This window comes from Plecotus auritus (genome assembly GCF_963455305.1).
Source record: "Plecotus auritus genome assembly, chromosome: 6".
In the NCBI taxonomy this organism is placed as follows: domain Eukaryota; kingdom Metazoa; phylum Chordata; class Mammalia; order Chiroptera; family Vespertilionidae; genus Plecotus; species Plecotus auritus.
The window spans coordinates 130,757,557-130,770,609 of NC_137773.1; the positions used below are offsets into that span (position 1 = coordinate 130,757,557).

The 13,053-nt window shown below is 38.1% G+C and overlaps 1 protein-coding gene across 2 annotated transcripts in view; it reads left to right on the forward strand.

Annotated features, from left to right (window-relative positions):
* CFAP20DC (CFAP20 domain containing) overlaps positions 1-13,053 on the forward strand; it is a 247,873-nt gene that overhangs the window by 101,438 nt on the left and 133,382 nt on the right. For both annotated transcript variants that reach the window (XM_080673477.1, XM_080673476.1), the window contains exon 6: positions 10,449-10,605. In XM_080673477.1, coding sequence (XP_080529603.1) covers positions 10,449-10,605 — 157 coding nt within the window. The remainder of the gene's footprint in view (positions 1-10,448; positions 10,606-13,053) is intronic.

Below are 13,053 nucleotides of genomic sequence, written 5' to 3' on the forward strand. Positions count from 1 at the left end.
ATAACTCAAAACCACAATGAGATATCACCTCAAGCCTGTTAGGATGGCCATCATCAAAAAGACAAAAAGAGAGCAAATGCTAGTAAGGATGTAGGAAAAAAAGGAACTCTGTTACATGGTTGGTGGGATTGTAAACTGATACAGCCACTATGGAGAATCCTCAAGAAAATTAAAGATAGAACTACCATATGATCCAGCAGTGTCACTTCTGGTAATATACACAAAGGAAATGAAAATATTAAGATACTTGCATTCCCATGTTCATAGCCAAGGCATGGAAACAAACTAAGTGTTTATCAACAGATGAATGGATAAAGATGTTGTGTGCTATATGTACATGGAATATTATTTGGCTATTAAAAATGAGGGAATCCTGCCCAGCGGGCTGGCTCAATGGTTGAATGTCAACCTATGAACCAGGAGGTCACGGTTCAATTCCCAGTCAGGGCACATGCCCGGGTTGTGGGCTCCATCCTCAGTGTGAGGTGTGCAGAAGGCAACCAGTCAATTATTTTCTCTCATCATTGATGTTTCTATCTCTCCTCCTTTCCTCTCTGAAATTGATAAAAATATACATTTTTTAAAAACGAGGCAATCCTGCTATTTGTAACAATATGGATGGACCTTGAAGGCATTGAAATATGTGAGACAGAGAAAGACCAATACTATATGATCTGACTTATATGTGGAATCTAAAATAACAATAACAACAACAAGATTCATAGAAAAAAATAGAGCAAATTGGTGCTTACCAAAGTTAAGGGAGAGGAAGGAGGAATTGGAGAAAGGTGGGCCAAAGGTACAACCTTCCCAATTACAAGATTAAAAAGTATTATGGATGTAATGTATAGCATGATGACTATAATAAACACTGCTGTGTGATATATAGGAAAGTTGTTAAGAGAATAAATCTTAAGAGTTCTCATCACAAAGAATTTTTTTTATTTTTTTGCTTTCTCTTTTAATTTATCTACATGAAATGATGGATGCTAACTAAACTTATTGCACTAGTCATTTCAAAATATATGTTAAGTCAAACCATTATGCCGTACACCTTAAACTTATAGTGATATATGTCAGTTGTATCTCAGTAAAACTGGAAAAAAGTAAAAAGGAAAACTTTATATGTCTTACAAATGAAAAACCAATGTAAATTTACAAAAATAAAATGTAAGCATCAAAATAAACATACTGAAAACAAAATAGTATTTTTTTTTTACTTATAGTAACTCATTTAATCCTTAGATCAGCTGCAGATGGTTATGACTGCCATTTTTCTTTAAAAAACTGAAGCTCAAATTGATTTAGGCAACTTGCTGAAGGTTGCTGAGCTAGTGAGTGGGAAAGCAAGATCAAAATCCAGCTGTAATTCCTTCTCTACCTTACAACCTCCTCTTCCCCTCTCACCCTCCCTCTCACCTGATAGCACTGTGATGAGCATCTTCTGAAGCTCAGAATAGATGCCCAGGTTTGTTTGCACCAGTGGTAGGCCCAAGTGCCTGCCATCTCTGTCCACACAGCCTCACTCTTCAGCCCATTTGGTTTCTAAGGCACCACACCAGCGTGAAGTGACAACCCTATTGGTGATGGGAACTCTTCTGCTCTCCACTTCCTGTCCTCGGAGTCATTTAATGCCACTCCTGCGTACCACTTAAGATCACTTCACAAATGGTGCATGTTCCACTCTTTGAGAGCCACTGTAGTAGAGAAAAGGAAGCCATTTAAACCTTTGGTTTGGAGAGGAAAACACAGGTCTGTATTTTGAGAAAACTAATCTGACAGTGAAATTGGAGTGATTTGAAAGGGGTAGAAAGTAGAGATGAGAAGAACATTTGCAATAATCCAAATCTGGGTTAATGAGGACTAGGGCTGTAGCAGTGAGGAATGGATGTGAAGCAACATCAGAAGCATGTAAGCAAATGAGCTAAAGCATCTGTAAGGAGACCTCTTCCTTGTCACGTGGCACATGCTGTGAGCGCAGGAACCATAGTGAACTGTGAATCACAGGGGAGTGGTCAGAGAAGAGCCTCTGTAGAAGGATGCCTGAGCTGGGCCTTGGAGGAATAAGAGTTAACCAGTTTAAGTGAGGGGAGGGTTCCTAGAAAAGAAGGCAGCATTAAGAGTAACTGCATGATTATACGTTATTATTGACTATATTCCCTATACTTTACTTTACATCCCTGTGAATATTTTTATAACTGGTAATTTGTACTTCTTAATCTTTCAACCTTTTTCACCTACCGCCCCCCCCCCCCAACTCCCTTCCCATCTGGCAACCCTCAATTTGTTCTCAGTATCTGAGTTTGTTTCTCTTTTGTTTTTCGGGTGTAAGATACACACACACACACACACACACACACACACACACGCACACACGCACACACACTATGTCGTACACCTGAAACTAATATAATATTGTATGTCAACTATAATTGAAAATTAAATTTAAAAAGAGTAGATGCATGAGATGTGTAGGCAAATCCAATAACTTGATGTTGCTGAAGACAGATCAGAATCGTAGGTAAGTTGTAAGGTTGTAGAGGTAAGCAGGGGGAACCCTCTGGCCTTGTATTTCTAGCCAGGAAGCCTGGACTTTTATCTTACAGGGGATAGGGAACCAGTGCAAGGCTTGCAGCAGGGCTTCACATGGTCAGATTTGCATTTTAGATAGAACATCACTTTGGAGGGTGGGTGGGAAGGATAAAACTGGAGACCTGCAGGACCAGTTAAAACCACTGCAGCTGTCACAAGAAAGTAAGCTCCATGAGAGCAGCGGTTTTAGTTTCATTTTGTCACTTTTGTATCAGCAGTGCCTGTACCAGTAGCTGGTTCCTCCTAGGCACTCAATAAATAACATAAGTGGATGGATGGATGATGGATGGATGGACGGATGGATGGATGATATATGTGAGTGATGAGGTCCTAAAGTTGGAACAATGCCGGCCACAGACCAAACCCTAGGTATGGATTATAGCTTCTATTTGCTCTTCAGGTGCTACTTCTTCCAGGAAGCATTTTGTTATTTCCCCTCTGTGGATTGGGTGTTTTGAGTATAGCTTATTATTGCCACTCACAAATCATAATTTTCACAACACTTCTTCACCCTATATTTTAACCATATGTCTTCTTGTCTGTCTCCCCCTTTAGACTTACAGGCATGTCTTACTTGGTTTTTATCTCTAGTCCCTTTAAGTCCATGACACATAGAAAGTGCTCAATAAGTGCTTGTTGAACAAATTGGTAAGTCTTAATATGCCTCTTGACATAGGAGATAAAATAATGAGTTCATCCTGAAGAAATTACATAAGCTCTTTAAATATTTGGTAAATCCAGAAGTATCTAGAGTACTCAAATAAATATTATAAAATTCAATTCTTAAAACTTATTCTCATTTCCCCTCAGTTTCCTCTCAATACAAGAGATGCTATAACAGCAGAGGGTCTTCTCCTTTCCACTGCTAATACAGTCTGTTCCCAATAGCTTTTACTGAATTAAAGCTAAGCCATGTTTTAGGAAAAATTTCTATAGAGAGCAGCAAGGTGACGGAGAGCACTCACCCATTCAAAATACCATCCCTAAGGTCCTCCTGGGTGTTGATGTAGTGTTGGACACAGTTCTCTAACTTTTGCCAAAACATCCTTCACTCTTTCCTACTTTTTAGGAACTATAGATATTTTAGTGGTAAACTTTGTAATGCAGAATTTCTAAAGCAATTCAGCTAACATTTATAAGTCAGAAGTTATCAATGTTAAGTCTGCAGAGCAAGCAGTCAGCTGGAGCTGAAGGGCAACTGTACACTTTTAACAGAGCTTTACTCATTTAACTTATATGCCTGGGCCCTCTAGACATATAGTTTGCAATCCTGATTTAGAGGATAATTGCCAAATGGTCCACTTTGACTTGGTTCTTTAGCTAAAATCTTTGCATAGCCAGAGGCAGCAAATAAAGTTAATATTCTTATAGCCACACCAATATAAATATTTATTTATAGTCCACTTAACTATTCCAGTTACTATTAAATGTTCAACCTTGCTAATAAAAATGTTTCTTTTTCATGTTGTTCTTAATTATGAAGGATTCACTCTACCATTTAAATTACAACAATTTAAACTTTTAGCTTTGATTTTAAATGTGAAGAATAGTTATGAAAATTAATGATCATCCGATTACACAATGGATGTAGCCACTTAGTCAAGACTCACTGAAATCAATCTTACTACTTCTTTAAAATAATTTCAATTTGTTAGTGATAGTATCTGATGAACATCAATGTCTTGCCACCAAAGTAAGTATTCATGTACAGTAAATTTAATTTCATTTGAATAGAAAGTTCAGGTATGATATATCATTGGGAATGAATCATTCATAGAAGATATAACAATGGTATGATAGATTACAATGCCAAAATCTTTTAGTAACCTTTACCACTCAAATACCCAGTATTTGTCATTTAAATAGATAAAACTGCTCTTCAGGAGTTCCACTTTCTTGAATTACAATTCTGATGGACTATCTTATATCTTTTATTACAAACTGTAAGTGTGGTATAATGTTTTTAAAAATTTCCCTCAAACATCATTTTTTCCATAGAGTTAGTGATTTAGACATTTTTTAAAACAGTAATTTCTTCAGTGTTATTAAATGAAAAGGTAATGGAGGAGCCAGATTAATTTAGATACAATGTCATTTAGGTATACATTTTAAAAATCCTGCCTGGCTGGGTAACTCAGTTGGTTAAGTTGGTTAAAGTGCCGTTCCCATACACCAAGGTTTCAGGTTCAATCCTCAGTCTGGGCTCAGTTAATGAATGCATAAATGAATGGAACAACAAAAATCAATATTTCTCTCTCTCTCCCTCCCTCCCTCCCTCTATAAATTCAGTAAATAAAAGAATTTTTTAAAGTCCTGACTAACATTAGGAATATTATCATGATAGATCCCCTTGGTATCTCCCTTGGAATTTTCAACAATATGAACAGCTATAATTAAACAAAGCATTCCCTGGCTCAATGCACAAACATGTCTGAGAGATCTGCGCATTGAAACATCTAAAGGTGGGCCGGGGAGGCAAGAAGGGAGAAAAGCTGAAATGAGCCACAGATGCAGCCCTGCCGCCTGGAGCTCACTGTGGGGCTCAGCCTGGAGAGGGGAGGAATTAGGTTGTAGCTAACACTCCCTTTAGCAAGGAGGACAGTGAGCATTCCTGCAGGCGTGGACAGTATCAGCTGCAGCTAAGTCCAGTGATCTGGGCAGGGACTAAGCATAGAGGTGCAGCCATGGTTGTCTGACAATCAGCATTCCAGACAGATAAACAAAGCCACAGAGCCTGGTCGCCTCCCCTCACCCTTCTGTCCTGTTGCAGAGCACATTATCTGCAAATCCAAGAACTGGTACTGTAGAAACACTTTTTCCCTGAGCGAAGGGAGCACTCTGCGACTAATCCCAGGTTAGGTGGAGGCACATTTTGGGGACTTCATGGAGGTCCAAGGTCGCCATTGCAGGGAGGGCAAAGCAACAAAGGAGGTGGCTGGGTTCCCCAAGTTCACCCCATTCCAGCACATTGAGGCTGCATTAATGACATATGGCTGTGGGGGACATTACTGGGATTTCACAATTTGGATCCCCATTGCCCACTGCATTCCCCTGCGGGGTGTTCTCCTAGGCCCAGGGCGAATGGATCACACAGGAGGTGCCCACCTTCCCAGGGAACACAAGCCATTTTCCACCTCTCTGCAGAGATCTGAAAAGCCAGAGAAGTGCAAGAGAGCCAAAAAACAAACAAACAAATAAAAACCTTGTGATTCAACACCACCTACTGATCCCAGCATTTTTTCAGGAATGAGTATATAGGCTGGTTAGGGTGTGTCTGAAGGGGTAGGAGTAACTGGAGAGTATTGGAAGATTAATGAAGCTAAAAGGGTAGAAGAACCTGCCACTGTGTGCTGCAAACTCCAAAGACCAATCAATAGAGCATACCTTCTCCCAATGCCTCTCAGCCCCACAGCCTCAAAACAGGGGGCTGGAGAAGCACATGTGATTTCCTAAGTAAACTAGCTCTAGTGTTGAAGAGGAAGTAAGGTCTCAGAGAAAAGCCAGGTATCAGTTATGGTAAGATGTGTAGGACCCTTAGAACAATACGGAGGGCATAAGTACTTTTCAGTAGTAAGGATTTCAGAGGGCACAGTGAAAGGATGAGTTGAGGATTAGCAAGAGAAAGATGGGGCTGTTATTTCAGGAGGAGATAGCTTATTTGATGCGGATGGTAATTAAGAGGTAGGAATTGATTGCTGAACAGGTATAATGACAATATTTCCACCAGGAATTTGCCTTTCCTTGGTTCAGTCAAGAACTGCCACTGTCAGTCCCAACCTCCCTTCCTCAGCTCCCCTCTCTTCATATAGAACTTGTCATGATTTGCTCCTCCTGGGGAAATTGTTTTTAATACAGTAGTAATAGGTAATTGCTTCTCCATGTGGATATAAAATTACTATTTCAATCTCTGCTTGCACCATTTAATAAACACAATATGATGGTGATAGAGATTAATAAAGTCATTATAAACATTTTCTTTTGAGAAATAAAACTAACATGTGAAAATTTATTTTGAAAGGCATAATAAACATCTTAAAACTTTGTTGTTATCATTTTAGGAGCATGAAAACAGATTGCTAGGTTATGAAATTGTGGTTTCTTGTTTGTTGCTTCCTTTTATAAAGACAGTGATGGCTAGAGCTGTTCCCTGTTATGACTCAGGCTCTTTCTACCCTAGCAGAATGAATTCAGTTATCTTCAGAGCTTTTGTATAGTAATGTCTTGAGAAATCAAAGCAGTGCTGGGACAACCAAGAGCATGCATTTGAGTGTATGTGTGTATGAGTGCACACATGCATGCATGTGTGTGTGTGTGTGTGTGTGTTTGTGTGTGTTCACAGTGTGCCATCCTTTCATTGGTATAATAAAGCCACATTACCAAAATATGAGTCAGTAAAAAACAGAAATTCATGCTTTGAATCATTCTTTTACCCTTTGCCAGTCAATTATTTCATGCAAAATTACATTCTGGAAGTAAGTAACATAACTTCTCTTATTAATAAAAAATAAAAATAAATAAAAGACAGCACTGTCTTTTATCTATCACATTGCTGTCTTTCTGGTGCAATCTTCTTAAGGACCCATGATTATAGATATTTAGATCAAGAGCTCTTCCCTGCTGGACTAGAGTTGAACATAAAAATAAAGTGATAACAGACCAAGAAAAAGTCAAAAGTGGGTGTTTTAAGAATGTCTGATATCACCAAGAATAATGAAAATAATATTTTATAAAGATCAACTGTAATTCACATAATCCACCTGTTGCTAGTTGAAAGTTTATGTTCTTTACAAAACTTCAGAAAATATACCACAGCATTTGTATGAGTAATGAGTTATTTGTTGAAGCTTATGAAAATTAGAACCTTTATAAATATCAGCTAAACCAAAAATATAATTTCTATGTTTTTCAGGAACTACCTCAATCTGTACTTCTAATAGATGGATTCACTAAACACATTATGAGTTCCCACTCGTTATGGAGTTTATTGAATTATTGTAAAATGAAAGTTTGAAAGTGTGATAGGCATGTATATAATCATGCATGTCTTCATATATTAAATAACACACACACACACACACACACACACACACACACACACATGCATACCATTATTGGTTGAGTATTTTCCACAAACCATGAGTCCAGGCAGAGGGAAAAACAACTTGACTGTGATGGATAAGAAAAGTATGTATTGGTAAAGGGCCTGGTTTTCTGACTCAGGAGAAGGGGTACACCAATTTCCAACCAGAGCTGGTGTATAAGTAAGAAAAGGTAATCATAGAGCATCACTTGGCTCATTTGTACACAATATTTACATAGTCACAAGGAAAACACAGAAAATGGATTTTGAGGGGGGGAAAAAGCATGAGATACTTATTTAGGGAGGATAAAGTGGGGGAAGTAGTATGTGTAAGTGAGCTAAGTCTTATCTACCACAATAAGAAGTCAGTAGATAATACCTAAAATCGATAAAGCAATATGTGTTATATAAAAATAGAAGAAAGAGTTGACAGTATGAATAGAGAAATGGATGACCAGTACTTCATTTTGTATAAAATTATATATCTACTAGAGGCCTGATGCATGAAATTTGTGCATGGGGCTTGGCCCTCACAGCCACAAAGCTGCCTCTGCCTTAGCCCTCACAGCCCTGGCTTCATCCAGAAGGTCATCCAGAACATCCGGAAGGTCATTTGGCTGTCCAGTCTAATTAGCATATTACACTTTTATTATTATAGATGTATATAAAAGGCTAATATGCAAAGTGTCCCCTCGGAAGTTCAACTGGGAGCTCGATCTCGCTATGATGTGTTCTGACCACCAGGGGGCAGCGTGGAATGAAGGAAGGCCCCGGCCGGCAGCTAGAAGGCCCTGATCGGCCCTGATCGCTGGCCAGGCCTAGGGACCCTACCCATGCATGAATTTCATGCACCAGGCCTCTAGTATATATACATGCTTATATATACACATACTATCATGATATAATTTTTAAAATGTTCTTTAAAAGAAGCCTTTTCTGAACCTCTCCATCCTCCTACCTTGAGCCCCCTATATACTAACTGTAAAAGGAAATATCTGCCCCCCTTCCCAGACTGGAAGGACTGTTTCATTCATTGCTGCATCCCTGGAGCCAAGCCCAGTGTCTAGCACCTGATAAGTGCTTAGCACCTGTGGGAAAGGGTGGATGAATGCAATTACTGGGACAGACCAGATGAATGATTGGAATTGGGGCATAATTCTAGGAATAAGGACCAACAATGATAATATTGCTAATCTAATAATAATGTTAATAATTATTACTGCATATCTGGAAACCTGAAGACCTTCATTCCTATAACCTGGATGTTACCAAGGCATGGTGTTTTTTACCTGTGGCATGCCTGCGGATTTGTCCCTTACATTCCACTTACTATGCTAACCTTCTAAGCAGACCCTCCTCTTTATGCTTAAGTGACTGACAGATACGAGTCTTTCTGTGCCTCCATCTGTCTTAACTCTACCTCAGCCTTCCCCCATAACCCCTGTATCACCCCAAAACAGCTCTGCATCATCGTTAGTGAAAACTTCCCAATATTCTGCTTTGTCATATTCTGCTTTTGTCCTAACACTTTACCCTCTGGAGCCCAAGGTTCTCTTCCTGATCTTCCAGCTCCTCCAGAACCTGGCCTCAATGGCCCATCCCACATTACTTCCCACACCTCCCCAGAGCTCACCATCCCACTTATTACACCTCCCCAGAGCTCACCATCCTCATTATTACATCACATTCAGCCCTACCTCCTATCTTTTATTACTCCAGACTCCCTTTCCCCAAAAAGACCAGAGCATACCCATGGCCTGAGAATATAATGTTTCTTTTGAGATATCTACAAAGAAAATCATTTTCATTTATTTACTCAATAATTTGTTGCAATCTCTTCTACTTTTCTACTGTGGAAACAACCTCTCCATATTAAAATTATTCCTAAATAGAATTTGCCTTAAGAAATAACATTTTATTTTCTTTATCAATGAATATAGCTTTTGATTTTATGGATTAATAAAATGAACCTATGTAAACTGTGCTTCTGAACAAATAATAAAGAGGCTGCTATTTTAAAAGCAGCACAATTATAAATACTGCTTTTGTTTTAATTTCAAAAAATATTTTTCCTGCTTTTCTTCTGCAGTCTTAATTTCTTACTAAATGATTGTTTTCTCCTTTTCTTTAACTCAGTCAGATCACTTAAAGAATTAATTTGATGAAGCATTGAGGGGTCTAATTGTTTAATAGGCAGAAATTAGCCCCTGCCAAGAGCACTTTAAAAACTGGCATATACCAGGCATAATTACAAATTCTTTAGAAGAATCTATTTCTATACAATAGCTTAATTAGTTATTAGTAGACAGCACTGGCCACAATTTAAACCCAGCTTTTAATTTCATCCATGCTTTTTTTTTTTCCCCAAGCAAATGTAAGTGGCTAATTGGGCTCAAATTAGTCCCCTTGAAGGAGCAATTGGCTACTTATCCCTGATTTTCAAGATTTAAGTGGTCTTATGCACCAGCAATTAGCTTCCCACTGGCATCCTGCCTACAGATCCAAAGTTCTTTCCCAGAGTTGTCAAAGCCTTGTCTCACGATGGGCAATCTGTAGTCAAATGACCAATGGATACTTTAGATTATGTTCATTTCTTTGGAGAAATCATGGCAGTTCTTAAGAAAATTGAAGCCAAAACAGAGATATATTTACCTAAAGGGGAAAATTGGTATGGGCCTGGTTGATCCAGATAATTGCCTCAACTCTCTAGACTTTTCCAAAATGGCCTGTTCTTTTATGTGATTATAAAAAGTACTTATTTCCCCCTTTATTTTAGTGGTGCAACCTATGCATTGACTTGGTGGCATTTACCAGTGAAATATTCAAGGGAGCAGTTTTCCAGTCATTGGATGGAATTATTGTCTCAGCTAACTGTAAGCTGCGGAAGATCTTCACTTTAAAATCCAAGCCTCAAGACACTGCTGATAAAGATGGTATGTTCAAATTGCTATCAAGATTTTTAAATTCTCCAATACACTTCTAACATTAGACATGTCTTTGGAGAATATAAGCCCCTGGTAGCGGTTTTTAAATTTTATTTTATTATGGAAAGAATACTTAACATGAGATCTATCCTTTTAATAAATTATTACAGTATATAATTTATTTAATAAATTATACAGTATATAATTGTTGACTATGGGTACAATGTTGTACAGCAGACCTGTAGAGCTTATTCATCTCCCCTGAAACTCTGTGCCCATTCTATATAATAAAAGGCTAATATGCAAATCAACCGAATGGCAGAACGACTGGTCGCTCTGATGCACACTGACCACCAGAGGGCAGACGCTCAACGCAGGAGCTGCCCCCTGGTGGTCAGTGTGCTCCCACAGGGGAAGTGCCGCTCAGCCAGAAGCCCTGAGCTGGCTCACATCTGGCAAGCATAGTGGCGGTGGCAGGAGCCTCTCCGGCCTCCGCAGCAGGCAGACATCCCCCAAGGGCTCCCCGACTGTGAGAGGGTGCAGGCCAGGCTGAGGGACTCCCCAAGTGCACAAATTTTCATGCACCAAGCCTCTAATTGATTAATAACTCCCAACTTCCCCCTCCTCCCAACCCTGGCAACTCTTTGATTCCATGACTTTGGCTATTTTAGATATCTCATATAAGTTGAATTATATAGTAACTGTTTCTCTGTAATTGGTTTATTTCACTTAGCATAAGTTTTCATGGTTCACCCATGTTGTAGCATATGGCATTCTTTACTTTGGATCACATGTTTATTTTTACTGTAGCTAAATGTTACAAAGATATTTTTTTTTATTTTTGTGGTTATATTTTTTTGTTTATGGTTGTACCTACCATCTGAATTAGTCATGGATTTTAGTTGTAAGCAACAGAATTCTCTCTAGGTAGCTGAAAAAGAAAAAGAATTTATTTAAGAAAATTAGCTGGTTCATAGAATCTCAAGGAGATCCAGAAAGTCAGGTTTAGAAGCTACAGCCAAGTACACACCCAGCCCCTGTTTTACTTCCATAAATATTTTATTCAAATTTATTATATTTTATATTATAACTTTTATATGCATGTAGAAATATTCACAAATCAAGTGTTCAGCTTGAGGAATTACAAAGTGAATACATTTTTGTAACTACCACTCAGATTTAAAAAATATAGCACTACAAGCATCCTAGAAGCTCTGCTTTTCTCCCCTTCCAATAATCACCCTTCTTTTTCTCCCAGAGGTTAACTCTATTATAACTTCTCACATCACAGATTAATTTCAACTTTATATAAATGGAATCATGTAATACATATTCTTTCATGTATACATCCTTTCTGAAAACATTGTGTTCATGAGAGTCATTTGTGTTGCTGCTGATTTTCAGTACTGTATAGTATGCCATTGTGGAATATGGCACAATTAATTTATTTTAGGCTATTTCAAATAATGCTGCTAGAATCATTTCTCTTGGAGGATCTGTATATGTGTTTCTTTGGGTATTTATTGAGGAGCTAAATAAATACATACTTCAGCATTCTATTTTTTCTTTTTCTTTTTTTTAGAGTGAGAGAGGAAGGCAGGGGGAGAGAGAGAAACATCTATGTGAGAGCGAAAATTCAATTGACTGCCTCTTGCCCACTCCCTATCAGGCATCAAGCCCACAATCCAGGCATGTGCCCTGACCTGGAATCGAACTGGCAATCCCTTGGCACATGGGACAATGCCCAACCAACTTAGCCACACTGGCCAGGGTCATACTTCAGCATTATTAATTTTAGTTATGTTTTTTGAGTTTAGAGTGTTATTAGATTATTTTTATAGTTTCCATTCCTCAGCTGAAATTTTCTATGTTCTCATCTAATTTCTTAAATATATTAACCAAAATTATTTTAAAGGCCCTGGTTCATAATTTCAATATCTGGCTTTCCTGTAGATCTGTTTTTGTTGCCTGTTTTTCTCTTGGTCTTATCACTTGGTATATCTGGTAAATTTAAAGTAAATGTTGGACAGAAACAGATATTATGAGACTCTTACTGTATTGTCCTTCTCTAGAGATAAAGAACCAAAAATATAAAATAAAAAAGAAGCCCGAATGACTAAAAGTAAGAAGGAAATGTTTAAAATATTAGAAGTTAGTCCAAGAGGTCCACCATCAGAGCAATAAGATTCCAAGATGAGAGACTAAAGAAAACAGAACAGATGAAATATAAGATTTCCCAAAATTGAAGACCAGGTGTTTTCAAATTGACTTAGCTCATTAAAACAAAAGAGACTTATCATTGTGTAATTTCAGAGCAGGAGGTAAAAAGAGAATATCTTTTTAGCTTCTAGAATTGTTTTAAAATTTAAGTTACATACAAAGGATTAGGAATGAGAATGATGTATGATATCTGACTTCATACAGTAACATTATATGATAGAAGACCTTGAAACTATA